Source organism: Myxine glutinosa, chromosome 1 (assembly GCF_964187855.1).
Source record: "Myxine glutinosa chromosome 1, kmMyxGlut1.1, whole genome shotgun sequence".
In the NCBI taxonomy this organism is placed as follows: Eukaryota; Metazoa; Chordata; class Myxini; order Myxiniformes; family Myxinidae; genus Myxine; species Myxine glutinosa.
Window position 1 is genome coordinate 237,948,066 of NC_136261.1, and position 20,146 is coordinate 237,968,211.

The following is a 20,146-nucleotide window of genomic DNA, read 5'->3' on the forward strand; positions in this document are numbered from 1 at the left end:
TCATTTCTCCACAAGCCCGTCGCTATTCCTATTGAAGAAGGTAGTTTGTGGTGAAAATTTGAGCTTGATTGGACAATATTTAGAGGTTGCTCAAAATGTTGACAAATTTTAATGAATAATAAGATACAGAATTTTTAGCATCATACATCAATTCATAGATAATTATCTATTTTCAATTACTCAAATTATTTATTATTGTTATTGTTGTTGTTTGTTTGTAAACTAATAAATAATTATGTACAATGTACCATTGTGCAATGTACATGTATGTTCAATCGTACCCAGCTGCTCCTGGACTCTGTGTCCTTTCCTCCTGACAAGGTGGAAAAGTTTCTGTCAACCCTCGACTCTGATTCTGCAACTGGTCCTGACGGCATCAGCCCACGGGTCCTAAAATCATGTTCTTCTGCTCTTTCACTCCCTCTTTCTGTTCTCTTCATCCTCTCTTTTGCTCAAGGTCATCTGCCATCTGCTTGGAAATCAGCCAACATCACCGCTTTGCACAAAAAAGGTGCAAAAACAGATCCCAGCAACTACAGACCAATCAGCCTTCTCCCAATTATCAGCAAAGTCATGGAATCCATCATTGCTTCAGATATTAAATCTTTCCTCTTCTCCAATGGCTTGATCTCTGATCATCAATTTGGTTTCAGACCTGGTCACTCTACTCTGGACATGCTGCTTCTGCTTTCTCAACAATGGATGGAGGTCCTCAACGCCAAACAGGAAATTAGAGCTGTCTCCCTTGACATTTCACGTGCCTTCGATACGGTCTGGCACCCTGCTCTGCTCACCAAACTCTCCTCCTTTGGTATCCATGGAAATCTCCACGCAAGGCTGGCGGACTTCCTCTCTGGTCGTAGTCAACGTGTGGCCCTGAATGGGTTTCTCTCATCTCCTCTTCCTGTTCAGGCTGGAGTTCCCCAAGGTAGTGTTCTGGGCCCTGTGCTTTTTCTGGTCTTCATCAATGATCTCTTTGACTCTCTTGAAAATCCTCTCTATCTCTTTGCTGACGACTCGACTCTCTGTCGCTCCATTCCTCATCCCTCAGATCGGCAGTCTGCAGCCTCCTCACTCTCTGCAGACCTGGACAAAATCACAGACTGGTCAAACAAGTGGAACATGTCTTTCAATCCTGACAAATCTCACACTCTTACAATGTCTCTCCGAAAGGACCGACTGGACAACCCTCCCATCTACTTTCTCAACAATCCTCTCCAAGAAGTTCTGTCGCTCAAGCTTTTGGGTCTCACTATCTGCCATGATCTTTCTTGGGAAAACCACATTTCCAAGCTGGCCTCCAAAGCCAGTCGCCGACTGGGCATCCTCCGTCGTGCGAAGTCCTTCCTTGGCACACCTGAGCTCCTCACCACATATAAGGCTTTCATCCACAGCTCAATGGAATACTGTTCCCCCCTCTGGGCTGGTGCTCCTGCCTCACACCTTGCTCGGCTTCACGCTGTTGAGGCCAAAGCTTTCAGAATCATTGGAATCTCCTGCGATGTAGTCAACACCGAGGGCCTTTCACTCACTCACCGCAGGCAGGTTGGTGGTCTTTCTGTCTTCTACCGACTCCTCTCCGGCCTTGCTCCCCCAGCTCTCTCTGTGCTCTGTCCCCCCAATATTCCTTCAGGTCGCACAAGATCTGCCTGCAACCCTCTTATGGTTAAACTGCCAAAGTCTAGGCTCTCTGCTCACCTTCACTCTTTCATTCCCCTTTTCTCCCGCCTCTGGAACAAACTCCCCCACTCCCTTCAATCCCACTCCTCCCTCCAGGTCTTTAAAACAGCTGTTCACCACCATCTCTTATCTTCCCCCATCGAAAACCTTGATCTTTTCTACCCCCGGTAATTCACCCCAGAGTCCTTGCAGTATTCATATGTTTTATTCCTCTCCCACCTCCCCCCAAGTCCTCCCGATGTCCCTGCTCTCAAATGTTGTGTTTGTGTCCTTCCCCCTCTTCCCCCTCTCTTTTGTGTCCTTCCCCCTCTCTCCCCATCTTGTCTGCCGTTCCCCTTGTTTTTTGTGTTTTGTGTGTCGGTTTGTCTTTTTGTGTGATTAATGTTAGCACTTTCACGAGCCTCGATCTTGTATACAAAAAAATATATTAAAAAAAAAATAAAAATTGTTCATTGTTCAATGTTCATTCATATAGTCAAATTAAGATTAAAAACAAAACAGTAGATAAAACATTCATGTATTAATTTGACAATAAATCATTTATCGGAAAAAATAAATCATCCATCAGAAAATATAAAATATCGATCAGAGACGATACAACAAATCTATCAGAACAATTAAAACAAAGTAAACATCAGAATACACATAATTTGAATGATTTTACATGACATTGTTTTCAGAAACTTGTGTTTCAAAACATTGCCTACTTCTTTGACAAGATGGCTTTGGTTGACACTGGAAAGTTTTCACGATGAAGTTTCACAACTCTCAACACAAATTGCTTCTGCTCTTCATTCTTGGTCAGAGTGTCATGGAAAGTTTGGATGAGAGCAACACCTCGCTCAGCACAGTCATTGATAACCTTCATGCTGCGTATCTTCTTCTCAAGCTCTTGGTATGAGTTGTCTGTGTTCCAGAGGTGTGGCTCCTTTTCCAGAAAACTCTGTGAGACTTCTTTGTCAGACTCTGAGATGACAACACCAAATAATTCAAGAGATCGACTTGTGATGTAGGTGTCCACCGAGTCAGAAAGCCTGAAGGCTTTAGCATCTATCCTATGAAGATTGTTTGGCTTTGGAGCCCGCTTGAAGTTCTTCACCATCTTTGCCTTTGTCTCATCATCCACCCGGCTATCAAAAAGAGCTAATGCAGCAAGGTGTTCTGACAAATACCAGAGGTGTCTAGTGAATGCTTTGACAGCAGTTTCACGGACAACCATATCTGGGTAAGAATCAAGGGTTGAAAGAAGAAGCAAATCATTGAGAGGTGCCTTTGTGGGTAGCGGCGCCTCATGCCAGAATCTCGCATACACAAGTGCAACAAAAAGAGCAATCTGTGTGATTCCCTTCAATTCACGTGATGTTAGCTTTATTTGGGCTTTGAAGAGAACCATCTTGAGAGCATATATGGTTTTCATCATCCAGCAGGCAATGTGCATAGCTCCTGGGGCACGGAATTTCACCTCTCTGGCCTCACATCCACCCAGAAATGTATGGCATAGTCTCAGAAGTTCTTCATAGTCATCATGTGGGTGTTGTTCTTCGAGTGCAGCTGCTGGTTCTATTTTTCTTTACCAGTTTGTAGGGATCATACAACTTCAAAAGTTGGCGCTCACAGGAATCTACTCTCTGCACTGGAATTCGTGCTTTCTCCCAGTATGCACACACAACTTGTACACTAAGTTTGGCACTTTCACGAACTGTATGGTGTTCTTGTATGTGATGGTACACCATTTTCTGCAATGTGTGTCCTTTGGTTGGTAGTGCCCCACATATTATTTCCTTTTCAGACTTGCCCAGCAACCAAACTGTGGAAGAGCTGCGAGTTTCTGCCATCTGAAAAAAACAGGATAAATTAAAAATCTTATTTTTTGAGCAACCTCTAAATAAGTTCCAATTGACCTCATATTTGATTCATATGATCTTCATAAACATAGGAATAAGGGCAGTCTTGTGGAGCATGGATTTTTTATAGTATTAAATATCACATATATCTGTGGACCACCCTAATTGCATCTGTATACAAATTATTTGATTTGTTTAGAAATAATTAAAAGTTAATGAGAAACACCACATTAGGCATTACTTTCAGTGAAACCCTCATGTGTTAAACCTTTCCTTGTCTGTTTTCTTTAGAGTTCATAGAAGGTGTTTCACAGTTCAGTGTGAAAGGAGACAAGGACCAGAAACTAAGATGTAAGTATTTATACAGTAACACCTTGGTTGAAAACATATTTGATAACAACTTGTGTGCATGGAGTTTTGAACACAGGAAAAGGCCATTTGATTCTTGCACCATTTTCACCCAGATTTCAAGTATGGTTGATGTAAACCAACAATTATACAGGTAATGGTGACTGCAGAATTTCCATTTCAGGGTGATTTATCACTGCTTGGCCCACTACTTCTCTCATATGCACATGGCTGCGGGTAGCATCATTGGCTTCGTGGCACGGATGTGCAAGTGACTTGATGGCCCCCTGCAGGTTACAGTAGGAATTTGCAATTTGGCCATGGTGCCGGCGATAGCTTGCCTACTCTTCATGAAAGGACATTGTGGGCCGGATCATGAAAGACATCCACCAATACCACCAAATGGGGCGCCCAGCTTAATGTCCATTCGAGGGATGGCATTGACATTGATGCCTTTCTGACATTGATGCCTTTCTGCTTAGCCCACTGTTGTACCTGTGCAGGCAGATTCTTAGGATCAGGGTTTGTTGTACACCGCACCTTTCCTATGCCCTCTCCAGGCGCTGCAAAACGTCAATACTGGGCACCGAAGGGGGTTCGGCAGTGACGCACGCTGAAAGGGAGTACTCAGTTTTCACTCTGGTTGTTTGTTGTACACTGCAATTTTCCTCTGCCATCTCCAGGCATTGCAAATCGTCATTGCTGGGCACCGAAGGGGGTTCATCAGTGACGCACGCTGAAAGGGAGTACTCAGTTTTCACTCTGGTTGTTTGTTTTCTTGTTGTACACCGCACCTTTCCTATGCCATCTCCAGGCATTGCAAATCGTCATTGCCGGGCACTGAAGGGGGCACGGCAGTGACGCACGCTGAAAGGGAGTACTCAGTTTTCACTCTGGTTGTTTGTTTTCTTGTTGTACACCGCACCTTTCCTATGCCATCTCCAGGCATTGCAAATCGTCATTGCCGGGCACTGAAGGGGGCACGGCAGTGACGCACGCTGAAATGGAGTACTCAGTTTTCACTCTGGTTGTTTGTTTTCTTGTTGTACGCCGCACCTTTCCTATGCCATCACCAGGCATTGCAAATCGTCATTGCTGGGCACCGAAGGGGGCTCGGCAGTGACGCACGCTGAAAGGGAGTACTCAGTTTTCACTCTGGTTTTGTTTTCTTGTTGTACACCGCACATTTCCTATGCCATCTCCAGGCATTGCAAATCGTCATTGCTGGGCACCGAAGGGGGCTCGGCAGTGACGCACGCTGAAAGGGAGTACTCAGTTTTCACTCTGGTTGTTTGTTTTCTTGTTGTACACCGCACCTTTCCTATGCCATCTCCAGGCATTGCAAATCGTCATTGCTGGGCACCGAAGGGGGCTCGGCAGTGACGCACGCTGAAAGGGAGTACTCAGTTTTCACTCTGGTTGTTTTCTTGTTTTCTTGTTGTACACCGCTCCTCTCCTATGCCATCTCCAGGCATTGCAAATCGTCATTGCTGGGCACCAAAGGGGGTTCGGCAGTGACGCACGCTGAAAGGGAGTACTCAGTTTTCACTCTGGTTGTTTGTTGTACACTGCACCTTTCCTCTGCCATCTCCAGGCATTGCAAATCGTCATTGCTGGGCACCGAAGGGGGCTCGGCAGTGACGCACGCTGAAAGGGAGTACTCCGTTTTCACTCTGGTTGTTTTCTTGTTTTCTTGTTGTACACCGCTCCTCTCCTGTGCCAGCTCCAGGCATTGCAAATCGTCATTGCTGGGCACCGAAGGGGGCTCGGCAGTGACGCACGCTGAAAGAGAGTACTCAGTTTTCACTCTGGTTGTTTGTTTTCTTGTTGTACACCGCACCTTTCCTCTGCCATTTCCAGGCATTGCAAATCGTCATTGCTGGGCACCGAAGGGGGCTCGGCAGTGACGCACGCTGAAACGGAGTACTCAGTTTTCACTCTGGTTGTTTGTTTTCTTGTTGTACACCGCACCTTTCCTATGCATCTCCAGGCATTGCAAATCGTCATTGCCGGGCACTGAAGGGGGCACGGCAGTGACGCACGCTGAAATGGAGTACTCAGTTTTCACTCTGGTTGTTTGTTTTCTTGTTGTACACCGCACCTTTCCTATGCCATCTCCAGGCATTGCAAATCGTCATTGCTGGGCACCGAAGGGGGCTCGGCAGTGACGCACGCTGAAAGGGCGAACTCAGTTTTCACTCTGGTTGTTTGTTTTCTTGTTGTACACCGCCCCTTTCCTATGCCATCTCCAGGCATTGCAAATCGTCATTGCTGGGCACCGAAGGGGGCTCGGCAGTGACGCACGCTGAAAGGGAGTACTCCGTTTTCAGTCTGGTTGTTTTCTTGTTTTCTTGTTGTACACCGCTCCTCTCCTGTGCCATCTCCAGGCATTGCAAATCGTCATTGCTGGGCACCGAAGGGGGCTCGGCAGTGACGCACGCTGAAAGAGAGTACTCAGTTTTCACTCTGGTTGTTTGTTGTACACCGCTCCTTTCCTATGCCATCTCCAGGCATTGCAAATCGTCATTGCTGGGCACCGAAGGGGGCTCGGCAGTGACGCACGCTGAAAGAGAGTACCCAGTTTTCACTCTGGTTGTTTTCTTGTTTTCTTTCTTGTTGTACACCGCTCCTTTCCTATGCCATCTCCAGGCATTGCAAATCGTCATTGCCGGGCACCAAAGGGGGCTCGGCAGTGACGCACGCTGAAAGAGAGTACTCGGTTTTCACTCTGGTTTCTTTCTTTCTTGTTTGTTTTCTTTCTTGTTTTCTTTCTTTCTTGTTGTCCGGGCGATATCTCAGCCATCCTTTGAGCTCGGAAGCTGAAATTTCGGCACAATAGTGAGCAAGTCTATTTTTAAAAAACGGTATTTTTTTTTTTTGATTAATCAATAAATTGAGGAGTTATTTAATTATTAGCGATTAATTAAGTACTTATTTAATTAATCAAATTTCCTTTCTCTTCTGACCATTAACTCAGGCACCTTTTGAGTTAGGAAGCTGACATTTGGACATGCCAATGACCAGGTGATTTGGCTGCAAAGGATATTTTTGATTTTTTAATTAATCAATTAATCGATTAATTATTTAATTATTTGATTAATGAGAATTTTTTTTTTTTTTTTAAAGTTACAGATTCTGATGAAATAGTGGTAGTTTATGTGTTCTCTGACCAAATTGATTAATAATTTAATTTTTTTATGATTATTATTTATTTATTTTCATTATTAATCATTTATTTATTTTCTTTCTCATTTGGCCAATATCTCAGGCACCTTTTGAGCTGGGAAGCTAATATTTGGACATGAGTGACCAAGTGATGTGGCTATCAAGGATATTTTTGATTTATTGATTAATCATTTAATCGATTAATTATTTATTGATTAATCGATTAATTATTTATTGAGTAATCAATTAATTATTTGATTTTTTATTAATGACTTATTTAATTAAATTTCTGAAAGATACATCTTCGGATGAAGCACTAGTGGTTTAGTTATGCTATTAGCCAATTGATTATGAAAATATTTTGTGATAATCTTTTATTGATTTTAATTATACAATTAATCAATCAATTAGTGTACACCTCTCCCTCCCAATGCAGCCTCAATGAGCTGCACTGCGGTATTGCCGGGCGCCAGAGACGCCCCGGCAATGCCGCTCTGTAGGATATTTAATTATTTGGCATGGGGGCGGTGTACTTTGAATGTATGTGTACTTGTTTTCTTTCTTGTTTGTTTGTTTGTCCGGATGATATCTCAGCCATCCTTTGAGCTAGGAAGCTGAAATTTCGGCACAGTAGTGAGCAAGGCCTTTGTCAAAAAAGTTATTTTTTGTTTTTTGATTAATCAATTAATTGAGGAGTTATTTAATTATTAGCGATTAATTAAGTGGTTATTTAATTAATTAAATTTCCTTTCGCTTCTGACCATTAACTCAGGCACCTTTTGAGTTAGGAAGCTGATATTTGGACATGCCAATGACCAGGTGATTTGGCTGCAAAGCCTATTTTTGATTTATTAATTAATCAATCAATTAATCGATTAATTATTTAATTATTTGATTAATGACTAAATTTTTTTTTTTAAGTTATAGATTCTGATGAAATGGTGGTGCTTTATGCGTTCTCTGACCGAATTGATTAAGAATTTAATTTTTTAATGATTATTATTTATTTATTTATTTATTATTTAATTATTTGATTAATGACAAAAAAATTTTTTTTTTTTAACTTACAGATTCTGATGAAATGGTGGTGGTTTATTTGTTCTCTGACCGAATTGATTAATAATTTAATTTTTTTATGATTATTATTTATTTCTTTTCATTATTAATCATTTATTTATCTTCTTTCTCATTTGGCCAATATCTCAGGCACCTTTTGAGCTCAGAAGCTAATATTTGGACATGAGTGACCAAGTGATGTGGCTATCAAGGATATTTTTGATTTATTGATTTATCAATTATTAATTAATCAATTAATCGATTAATTATTTAATTATTTGATTGATGACAATTTTTTATTTTTTTCCCCCAGTTACAGATTCTGATGAAATGGTGGTGGTTTATGTGTTCTCTGACCGAATTGATTAATAATTTAATTTTTTTATGATTATTATTTATTTATTTTCATTATTAATCATTTATTTATTTTCTTTCTCATTTGGCCAATATCTCAGGCACCTTTTGAGCTGGGAAGCTAATATTTGGACATGACAGTGACCAAGTGATGTGGCTATCAAGGATATTTTTGATTTATTGATTAATCATTTAATCGATTCATTATTTATTGATTAATCGATGAATTACTTATTGATTAATCAATTAATTTTTTAATTTTTTATTAATGACTTATTTGATTAAATTTCTAAAAGATACATCTTCGGATGAAGCACGAGTGGTTTTGTTATGGTATTAGCCAATTGATTGAGAAAATATTTTGGATTAATCTTTTATTGATTTTAATTATACAATGAATCAATCAATTAGTGTACACCTCTCCCTCCCAATGCAGCCTCTATGAGCTGCACTGCGGTATTGCTGGGCGCCGTAGGCGCCCCGGCAATGCCGCGCTGTAGTATATTTAATTATTTGGCATGGGGGCGGTGTACTTTGAATGTATGTGTACTTGTTGTACACCGCTCCTTTCCTATGCCACCTCCAGGCATTGCAAATCGTCATTGCCGGGCACCGAAGGGGGCTCGGCAGTGACGCACGCTGAAAGAGAGTACTCAGTTTTCACTCTGGTTGTTTGTTTTGTTGGTTGTTTTCTTGCTTTCTTGTTTGTTTGTCCGGATGATATCTCAGCCATCCTTTGAGCTAGGAAGCTGAAATTTCGGCACAGTAGTGAGCAAGTCCTTTCTCAAAAACGATCTTTTTTGTTTTTTGAATAATCAATAAATTGAGGAGTTATTTAATTATTAGCGATTAATTAAGTACTTATTTAATTAATCAAATTTCCTTTCTCTTCTGACCATTAACTCAGGCACCTTTTGAGTTAGGAAGCTGTTATTTGGACATGCCAATGACCAGGTGATTTGGCTGCAAAAGCTATTTTTGATTTATTAATTAATCAATTAATCGATTAATTATTTAATTATTCGATTAATGACAAAAAAAATTTTTTTTTTTTTAAGTTACAGATTCTGATGAAATAGTGGTAGTTTATGTGTTCTCTGACCAAATTGATTAATAATTTAATTTTTTTATGATTATTATTTATTTATTTTCATTATTAATCATTTATTTATTTTCTTTTTCATTTGGCCAATATCTCAGGCACCTTTTGAGCTGGGAAGCTAATATTTGGACATGAGTGACCAAGTGATGTGGCTATCAAGGATATTTTTGATTTATTGATTAATCATTTCATCTATTAATTATTTATTGATTAATTATTTATTGAGTAACCAATTAATTATTTGATTTTTTATAAATGACTTATTTAATTAAATTTCTAAAAGATACATCTTCGGATGAAGCACTAGTGGTTTAGTTATGCGATTAGCCAATTGATTATGAAAATATTTTGTGATAATCTTTTATTGATTTTAATTATACAATTAATCAATCAATTAGTGGACACCTCTCCCTCCCAATGCAGCCTCAATGAGCTGCACTGCGGTATTGCCGGGCGCCGGAGGCGCCCCGGCAATGCCGCGCTGCAGCATATTTAATTATTTGGCATGGGGCGGTGTACTTTGAATGTATCTGTACTTGTTTTCTTTCTTGCTTGTTTGTCCGGACGATATCCCAGCCATCCTTTGAGCTAGGAAGCTGAAATTTCGGCACAATAGTGACCAAGTCCTTTGTCAAAAACCGTATTTTTTGTTTTTTTGATTAATCAATTAATTGAGGGGTTATTTAATTATTAGCGATTAATTAAGTACTTATACATTTCCTTTCTCTTCTGGCCATGATATCAGGCACCTTTTGAGTTAGGAAGATGATATTTGGACATGCCAATGACAGTGATTTGGCTGTAAAAGATATTTTTGATTTATTGATTAATCAATTAATCAATTAATAGATTAATTATTTAATTATTCGATTAATGACTAAATTTTTTTTTTTTTTGTTAGTTACAGATTCTGATGAAATGGTGGTGGTTACGTGTTCTATTAGTGAATTGATTAATTATATCATTTTTTAATGATTAATATTTATTTATTTTCATTATTAATTATTTCTTTATTTTATTTCTCATCTGGGCAATATCTCAGGCACCTTTTGAGTTAGGGAGCTGATATTTGGACATGTCAATGACCAATATTTTGGCTGTAAAGGGTATTTTTGATTCATTGATTAATTAATTAATCGATTAATTATTTAATTTTTCGATGAATGACTTAATTAATTATTTTTTTGAAGTTACAGATTCGGATGAAATAGTGGTGGTTTGTGTATTCTATTAGCCAATTTATTAACTATTTAATTTTTTAATGATTATTATTTATTTATTTTCATTATTAATCATTTATTTATTTTCTTTCTCATCTGGGCAATATCTCAGGCACCTTTTGAGCTAGGAAGCTAATATTTGGGCATGACAGCGACCGAGTAATGTGACTATGATAGATATTTTTGATTCATTGATTAGTCATTTAATCGATTCATTATTTATTGATTAATCAATTAATTATTTAATTTTTTATTAATGACTTATTTAATTAAATTTCTAAAAGATACATCTTCGGATGAAGCACTGGTGGTTTAGTTATGCTATTAACCAATTGATTAAGAAAATATTTTATGATAATCTTTTATTGATTTTAATTATGCAATTAATCGATCAATTATTTGTACACCTTTCCCTCTCAATGCAATCTTTATGAGCTGCACGGCGGTATTGCTGGCGCCGGAGTCGCCCCGGCAATGCCACGCTGTAGGATATTTAATTATTTGGCATGGGGGCGGTGTACTTTGAATGTATCTGTACTTGTTTTGTTTTCAAGTCAGAGATGAAATGCAAACTTTGACCAACCTACTGAACAGTGAAATGTTACTATGGATGCCAATAATGGGACTTCTGAACATATAGTAGTTACAAGGTTGTAGGTAGGAGAGTTGCCTTCACTGCATAGCTTTGTTTATAGAATACCATGTTGGATCTGAAAGGATGGTAAACTAAGGCAAATATCATTGCACAAAGCTATATATGGTAAAGGAATTGATGATTTTTTTTTTAATGTAGAAGGCTCCAGGCACAGACTATGTCGTCCTCATCGAGGCCAGGCCAAGTAAAACGGCTGCATTGATAGAAAAGTAAAGAAAGAGAGACTAGTCTAAGAGTTTTTGAGAAAGCAGAGAATCTGCTTTTTGAAAAGGGGAAGATCATAAGTGTTTGGAAAGACATGTGAAGGTAAAGAGTTCCAGAGTTTGGCAGTGGAGGGGAAGAAACAAGCATCATAACAGCCCACCCTTGAGTTTCCAATGGCCACACAATAATCATGAGATGTAGTGGCTTGTCGAGTAATCCGTGGTCTCGCTAATGGTGGAGATACACAAGCAGCAACTTCTTGGGAGCAAAAACTGAAGTAATATCTGTAGAAAAGAGAAAGAGAGCCAACTTTGCGACGTAATTTGAGTGGGTTGACTTTTGAGGTCAGATTGGGGGAGTTGATAAGTCAAATTACTTTTAATTCAATTCTGTCCTGGTGTTGGCTTACCGGTTAGGGTGCCGGCTTGGGATCCTAGGATCCTGGGTTCGAATCCCGGTCGATCGCTGAATTAACGCCAGGGGGGTTGACTCAGCCTGTCATCCTTCCGAGGTCGGCAAATTGAGTACCAGCTTTGCTGGGATGAATGATCACGGTGTGTACCCCGATTTAGAATAGGTACACCGTATCCCTGCGCATCGTAAGAGGTGACCAAGGGTTGGCCTCAGGAAGGGCATCCGGCCATAAAAAAACATTGCCTCAAACAGGGAACCATGATTGTCATGGGGCCCGCAAGGCTAACCCCCATTCTAGTGGGGGAAAATGGCCTTAAAACGATCATTCATTCATTCATTCATTCTGTCCAGTAAGTATGTGGAACTAGAACCTCCCCAGATGTGAGAGCAGTACTCTATACAAGGATGAATCAATCCTTTATATAGTTGAGGCAACTGTTGAGAAGAGAAGAATCTTCGACATCTGAACAGGACTCCCAGTTTCTTCGAGGCAAATTTAGCTATTTGTGTAATATGTGGATTCCAGGATAGATTTGAAGTTGGGGTAATACCTAGTAGGTTTATTGTATCACATGGTGTAATTGTGGAACTTTCAAAGGAGATTGGAGAGTTGAGAGGAGTTTTGGAGAGAGATATGGGAAGAAATTGAGTTTTAGAAGCATTAAACTTAACCTGGTTACATTTGCCCCACTGGGAAATCTTGTCCAAATCCGAATTTAAAGAGGTGGTGGTAATTAAACGAGATGCAGATCGATTGAGGGAAGATGGGGCAGGTGGGAAAAACATGGAGGAATGCAACGTTGAGTCATCAGCATATGAGTGCATTTGGTTATTTGTAGAAGAAAGAAGGTCATTGATAAAAAGAAGGAAGAGTGTTGGAGACAGAACAGAACCCTGAGGAACACCGCTGTTGATAGGGAAGGAGGGAGATGTTGAGCCATGGACAATTACAGAGATAGAGCGGTCAGAGAGAAAGCTCGATATGAGAGAGCAGAGTGAAGGAGGAAAGTCGAAAGAGGGAAGCTTGGATATCAGACCCCGATGCCAAACTCTGTCAAAGGCATAATATTATGATAAGTCATTTTGTTTTCTATTTCATGTTCCCTTCTAGTTGCTTTCCGGATTTATGACATGGATCGAGATGGGTACATCTCCAATGGAGAGCTCTTCCAGGTCCTCAAGATGATGGTTGGCAACAACCTGAAGGACACACAACTACAGCAGATTGTGGACAAGACTATCCTCAATGCAGACAAGGATGGTGATGGACGAATATCATTTGAAGAGTTTTGTGCGGTGAGAATTCACTGGCATGTGGTATCGTAACCAACTTTATGCCCAAATGGTGGATCGGTGATCAGAAATTTTTTATTACCACTTTCATTACTTTTATTATTCATCGTATTTATTTTTATTTTTATCTGAAAAGGTCAATGTGGAAAAAGTGAAGCTGCTAATTTGAGGAAATGTGGATTGTAATTGTTTGAGACAATTAGGAATGTCTCAGTGGGTTTTTATTTAATTATATGCAGGAACTGAGGTACTTGGATAAGCAGGTTGACACAGGGTAAAGGGGAACATGCAGATGAACCATCGTAAGTGAAGGGGAATAGCAGGCAGAAAAAGGGGGTGGAGTGGGGACATATATCTACAATACAATTTCTACATATATCTACTACAATATATGTAGAAAAGCTCAGGGATATGTGGAGAAGAGACCATGAGGTGGTGATAACCGTCTTGAAAGACTGGACAAAAAAGTGTGAGACAGATTCGGGAAGAAGGTTCTGTAGAAGGTCAAATATGGGAATTAAAGAATGTAAACTTGGCGAGGATAACAAGGTTTTGACAATGATTTCTTTAATAATGCCTTGACTTGAAAGGTCGGGGGATGGACAGAGAGAAAAAGGATGAGTCTAGAAGAGAGGGTGTAAAGATCAGAAATGCTTCCATCCTTACTGCGTTGAGCAAGAATCAAGCCAAGTCTCAGATTCCTGCCAACAGATGCCATTGACTTGGAGAGCTTTAAATTACACTGCCTACAGAGGGGTAGTGTGGCAGGTATCTGCATGCCAGCCCAGAATGAGAGCCAACTTTAGAGGTCATTTTCCCCACAGAGCAGGAGTTGGCCTTTTTGGGCACCTTGGTCCCTTTTTTGAAGCAATGTTTTATGGCCGGATGCCCTTCCTGCCGCCAACCCTGTTCGTCGCCTCTTGCGATGCACAATAAATTACCAGAGAACTGGTACTCAATTTGCCGACCTCAGAAGGATGACAGGCTGAGTCAACCCCCCTGGCGTTAATTCAGCGATCAACCGGGATTTGAACCCAGGATCCCAAGCCGGCACCCTAACCGCTAAGCCAACACCAGGCTACCAGCCCAGAATACGAAGCAATATTTGATAACGCTACTTATGAAGACGAAATGTACTTTGTCATGAGAACCTGAAAAAAAAATTGGGTCTGGCAAATTCCAAGGGAGAATCTGGCTTTTGGGCCAGCTTAGCTGTTTGTTAATCCGGGATGGGGTGAGGTTGATCGTAGGCCAAGGAGCACCAAAGGCTGTACTTCAAAGTTTGACCACAGCAATAGATTCAGGATACCGCCCGTGCTGATCGTAATTTAGGGGCCGCGTGCATGTGTAAAATTTTCCTCCATTGAATCCCTTGTTGCAGACAGTGGGTGAACGACAGTTGAAGGCAGAATGGTGTGGGAGTAAAGAGGTTTATGGGATTGTTTCACTGTATCTCTCCAATGTTCTTTGCTCAACAGTGTTGTTCCTCACCTTCAAGTGGTGTTCACCCCTATAATCTGCCCACAATATTTTTTACTTTTGCTGACGATATCTGACCTCCAAGATATGCCCTCACCATTTCATCACTGCGTTAATTTGTGCCATTACCTGTGTAATAAAACGAGTAGTAGTGAAGATCTATGTTCAATTTATCAAGTGTTAGTTTCTGGTGTTAGTTCTTAGTTACATTGGGCATGGCAGGGTGTTTTATTTCAACTGAATGAGGCCATTCTTGTTAGTTCATGAAAATGATGTAACAATCTTTTAGTCTTTCATAAGTTACACAGTCAGTTGTGTAATGTAGTGGTTGCTTACCAAGAACAAGTTTGCTGAATATAAGATTACATACTTTACTTTTTCCAGCCTGGTGTTGGCTTAGCGGTTCGGGTGCCGGCTTGGGATCCTAGGATGCTGAGTTCGAATCCCGGTCGATCGCTCAATTAACGCCAGGAGGGTTGACTCAGCCTGTCATCCTTCCGAGGTCGGCAAATTCAGTACCAGCTTGCTGGGATGAATGATCCCGGTGTGTACCCCGATTTAGAATAGGTTCACCGTATCCCTGCGCATCATAAGAGGCGACTAAGGGTTGGCGTCAGGAAGGGCATCCGGACATAAAAACATTGCCTCAAACAGGGAACCATGATTGTCATGGGGCCCGCAAGGCTAACCCCCACTCTAGTGGGGAATAATGGCCTTAAAACGATCATTCATTCATTCATTCATACTTTACTTTTTCCATCTGTCACTATGCAGGTCGTTGGAGGGTTGGATTTCCACAAGAAGATGGTCGTGGACGTCTGAGCCCCGTGTACTCGAGAAGAAGGGCTGCAACAGCGCTCTGTCCAGTTCTGCCAGCTGCTCACTGAGTGAGCCTGGGCTTCTCACTGCCCGCTCCAAGACTTGACTTTCAATCGACCAGGACAGCCCTCGCCAAGCGAGCGGAGCATAACGTATCGTCTTGCTGGCCGATTTTCCTCTACTTCTGTTCCCAAATCGCCAAGCCAGACAAATAGTTATCCTCCTTCCCACACACACACACCTCTCTCTTCTCCCATGCCTTCGCCGTGGCCTTTTTCCACTTCTGTATGCGATGCGCAACTTCCTCATAACCGTTTGAACAGAATTGGCACCTGGTGATGTGCGTTCTCGGCGTTTGCATGTGCATGCGTTATGCTGTTACTGCATGCCGTGTGCTGGATGTCCTCGCGCAACTAGCTTTCGTACTGTGATTCCATCTGAAATCGAGCCCCAACTCCCTGATATCCTCCATCTTGGTAACTTTTCCTTAAAAGTATAAGCATGTCTAGGAAGAGTGTTGCATGACTTTCCTTTAACCTGTTGCAGGACCTGTTCTGGTGTGTTTCATTTATATATATTTTTGGCCATTTGATCTTATGTAATTAATGTTTTACCTTGTTTTTCTAGCAGGTTGTGTCTTGCAAGGTGCAGTTTATGTGAATATGAATGCTGTAACAATCATTGCACGACACCTGTGTTTCCCTTGGTACTTTATCCCATCACCTGTGTTTTCATATTTTTTGCATTTCTGTTGCTTCGTTATGTGCCACCTCGGCACGTTTCCATGCAGTAACCAGCTCGGTATAATTGGATTTTTGAAACATTTTGTTGTTTACATGATCTTGTGCTATGGTGTAGTGAGGCTCGAGTGGAGTGGGTTCACCATTCGGATAATTAACTAGTTGACGCTCGAAGCAAATATCACGCACCGCATCAGGGCTGATCTTGCTCCACATGCCTCCACTTACATGGCAAAGCTGCTCATTACTGTTTACACCTAAAACAATATTTTATTCCTTTCTTGTATTTCAGAAACTTTTGGCAGCAGGAAAAAAAAAAAATTTTTTAAAGGAAAAATTGCCCCTTCTTCGGAAATGCTAATTTTCCTGCCGGCTTTTGGTTTTCAGGTAAAGGTAAAATGGGTACCGCTAGTTTGTGTTTTGCATGATTATTGCAAAGGGCACTTCGAGGCTGAACCAGTGAACATTTCCTATAGTTTGATTTTACCAGAGGTTGGGTTTTCCATTGCTCTGAAGAATTGATGATGTGTTATTAGTCCCCTACTGGTGTACACCGGAGGGGACTATCGGTTTGCACTCCATCCCTCCGTCTGTCCGTCTGTCAGTCAGTCTGTCAGTCCGTCACGCAAAGAACAGTTTTCCTGACTTTTTTTTCTAAACTCTTAATGCTAATGATTTCAAACTTGGTACATGGTTTCCTCATGATAAGTTACAGATCAAGTTCGAACTTCACGACGTTTCGATCATTTTTGACAAAGTTATGTCACTTTGAACTTTGGTAATTTCCCCAACAGTTTTCCGGACGACAAACTGCCGGTAGGGGACATGTATTGCAGCGCAATACTCAGAATACTTGTTTTATCATGTTATTTCCCAGTAGGTCTTGGCAATATGACTTTTGCTTGTGATTGAACATATTTTTGTTCTGTTTCCCCCATATTCTGCAAAATCGAAAAGTTCCTTATTATTTATTTGTTAGTCCCAGCAGGTTTTCATTTTTTCCATGCAGGCTTGGATAGATGACTTTGTTGCGACTCATTTTTGATAGCAATCTATATTAGATGATTTCAACTCTGGTATGTGGAGTATCTGGTATTCTGGTATCTGGTATTTCAATATCTTTATTGCTCCTCATTGCTTTTTCAAAGATATATTTATTTTTAGTGTTCTGGAAAGAAAACATTTGTTGGGAGCATTAAATAATAATCATTGTAGAGGTCCCCCTCCCTTACAGTTGCTGAGAGATGGAAGCCACATTCATGTGCTGCTGGGTTATGTTCAGCAGGACACACCAGTTCATGCAGTCAGGTTGGAATGTTTGATCACCAATGTTCGAGCAAAGGACACACGCAACACAAGTTGGGGTCGAGTCTCTCCCATTGTCCGTATTGCTACTAATGAGTTGTTTACAATTTGAGGCCAGCCTAGGCAAATAAGTGCTGCATAATAGAAATTGCCACACCTGCAACCAGGTGTTGGTGAGGTCTGTTACAAATGCTTCCTGATGTGAAAAGTTCCGTTAACCTCCTCGTGCACCTGCGAAGTGACAGGCTCGAACGAAGTTTGACTCATTGTACTGTCTTGTATAAAGTAACGCAATTGAAACCATTAGGCCTTGTTAGAGTCAAAACTCTTCCCTTTCTCAACACGTGCTTGAAATTGCAATGAAATCAGGATTTGAAATTGCTCGGCAGGCCACGATTTGTAATTTGCACCAACTGCTTCATCAAATTCGTTGACGAGGAACTTTTACATCAGAGGGACACCTGTCCACTCTGCCATAACCTGTGCTGCCTCTCACCAAAACACGTGTGTTTTCTAATGTGAAAATCGTCGGGTTTGAAAACGTGATTATCGCAAAGCCATTCTTAGCCATGAGATATTGAGCTACTACTTTTTGTCGATCATGCAGAAGCTCTTTGGAGGTTTAGTTTTTATAATGCACATTTGGTAATGCTCTTCGGCACCTTTTCTTCAGGTACGAGGTATAAGCTGCGTAATCTGCCATCTCACAATCTGAGATGAAAATGTCATCCGTAGTTTCTATTTATGAATGATGACACTTGCTAAAGTTTTGCGGAATGTTACATTGACTTTAGACAATCTGACCCTTCAAAGTGAGGATTTATTTTTGGCATCTAATGGGTTTTCTTTATTAAACAGGTGAGTTTAAAGATTATGTATAATAAAAAATTTTTATTGACATTGATTTGTTAATAACCACCAAATTATTTGAGAGGCCTTGAATGTCTGCAAAAGTCGATGATGATTCTATTGATGTTCACGTTGTAGGCATTTTAATCTGATTTGCAAAACACCACATCAAACCAAATGGCAGACACACACACACACACACACACACACACAGACACACACACACACGCACACACACACACACACACACACACACACGAACGCACACACACACACACACACACACACACACACACACACACACGAACACGAACACACACACGCACACACACACACACACGCGCACACACACGCACACATACACACGCAGCCAAACGGCTCTTATAGTTTATGTATATATATATAATGTTGTTTGCCTCTGTCTGTCCCCCATGAAACATATAAATGCCCCTCAGAGAGGAAAATATTATGAAGCAAAAGTTGCTTCAGATTAATACAAAACTTCAAATTAATTCAAAATTAAATATTTCAATTTCACAAAAATTGATCTTGGTGGTTTATCTGGTAACAAACCGCTACCTCGATGACTCACAAAACTATTTTTTTCTTTGCTGTTAAGAAAGATCTCACCTCCCATTGTTGAACTCTTTGAACCAGCCCAATGATGAAAGGCTTGCTTTTTTCCTTTCTATATTGTGGTATTTTTACCATGGGCTTTTGCTTATAACAATAATAACACCCTGGTGTTGCAACTGTGCCTGATCTCACTGTTATACTGTGCCTGCTCTCTCACATAGCACATGTAGTTACTGCCATAGACAAGGGAATGAGCCATTGGGATTCTGAAGTGCAGCATTTTCTATTGGACAAACTGATACAACAATATTTATTTGTGAAAGCCACCTGAAAAAGTAGTAGTGGTAGTGGATCTACAAACGTTCATCTTTGTTTGTATGTTTTTCCCCTTCGGCCTAACTCGATTTGATTTTCTTTCGATTCAATATATATATATATTGTTATTTCTTTTCAACAAAGCTGCTTGTGCTGTGCAATGCTAATGAGCTGATTCTTTATTCAGCCTTATTCATGTGAGGCTTTTCATGTGAGTATATAAGAGGAAGTGGAATAAAATGATTGCTAAAGAGATATTGCTAAACTTTCTTTCCAATATTCATGGCGTTTGGATTTACATGGTTGTGTTCTGTCACATAAATTAATTTGACACGAGCAGTTTAATTCACCGATCATTCTCTCCTCAAAGTTTCAGAATAATATGCAGTATATGTTGTTCTCCTCCTCTTCCCTTTATAAGGGGTGAGGTAAACGGTACCATGCTTGTGCTCTGCGTCGACCACAATGCTCCTCCACAATACTCCTCCACAATACTCCTCCACAATACTCCTCCACAATACTCCTCCACAATACTCCGCCACAATACTCCGCCACAATACTCCGCCACAATACTCCGCCACAATACTCTGCCGCAATACTCCTCCACGATACTCCGCCACGATACTCCTCCACGATACTCCTCCACGATACTCCGCCACGATACTCCGCCACGACACTCCGCCACGACACTCCGCCACGACACTCCGCCACGACACTCCGCCACGACA

The 20,146-nt window shown here is 40.7% G+C and overlaps 1 protein-coding gene across 1 annotated transcript in view; it reads left to right on the forward strand.

The window, feature by feature from the left end:
- Window positions 1-19,673, forward strand: part of LOC137435294 (calcineurin subunit B type 1) — a 60,958-nt gene extending 41,285 nt beyond the window's left edge. Inside the window, exons 4-6 of the mRNA XM_068128950.2 lie at window positions 3,816-3,875; window positions 13,154-13,338; window positions 15,589-19,673. Of these exons, the coding sequence (XP_067985051.1) occupies window positions 3,816-3,875; window positions 13,154-13,338; window positions 15,589-15,636 (293 nt within the window). The 3' untranslated portion in view covers window positions 15,637-19,673. The remainder of the gene's footprint in view (window positions 1-3,815; window positions 3,876-13,153; window positions 13,339-15,588) is intronic.
- Window positions 19,674-20,146: the final 473 nt, after the last annotated feature.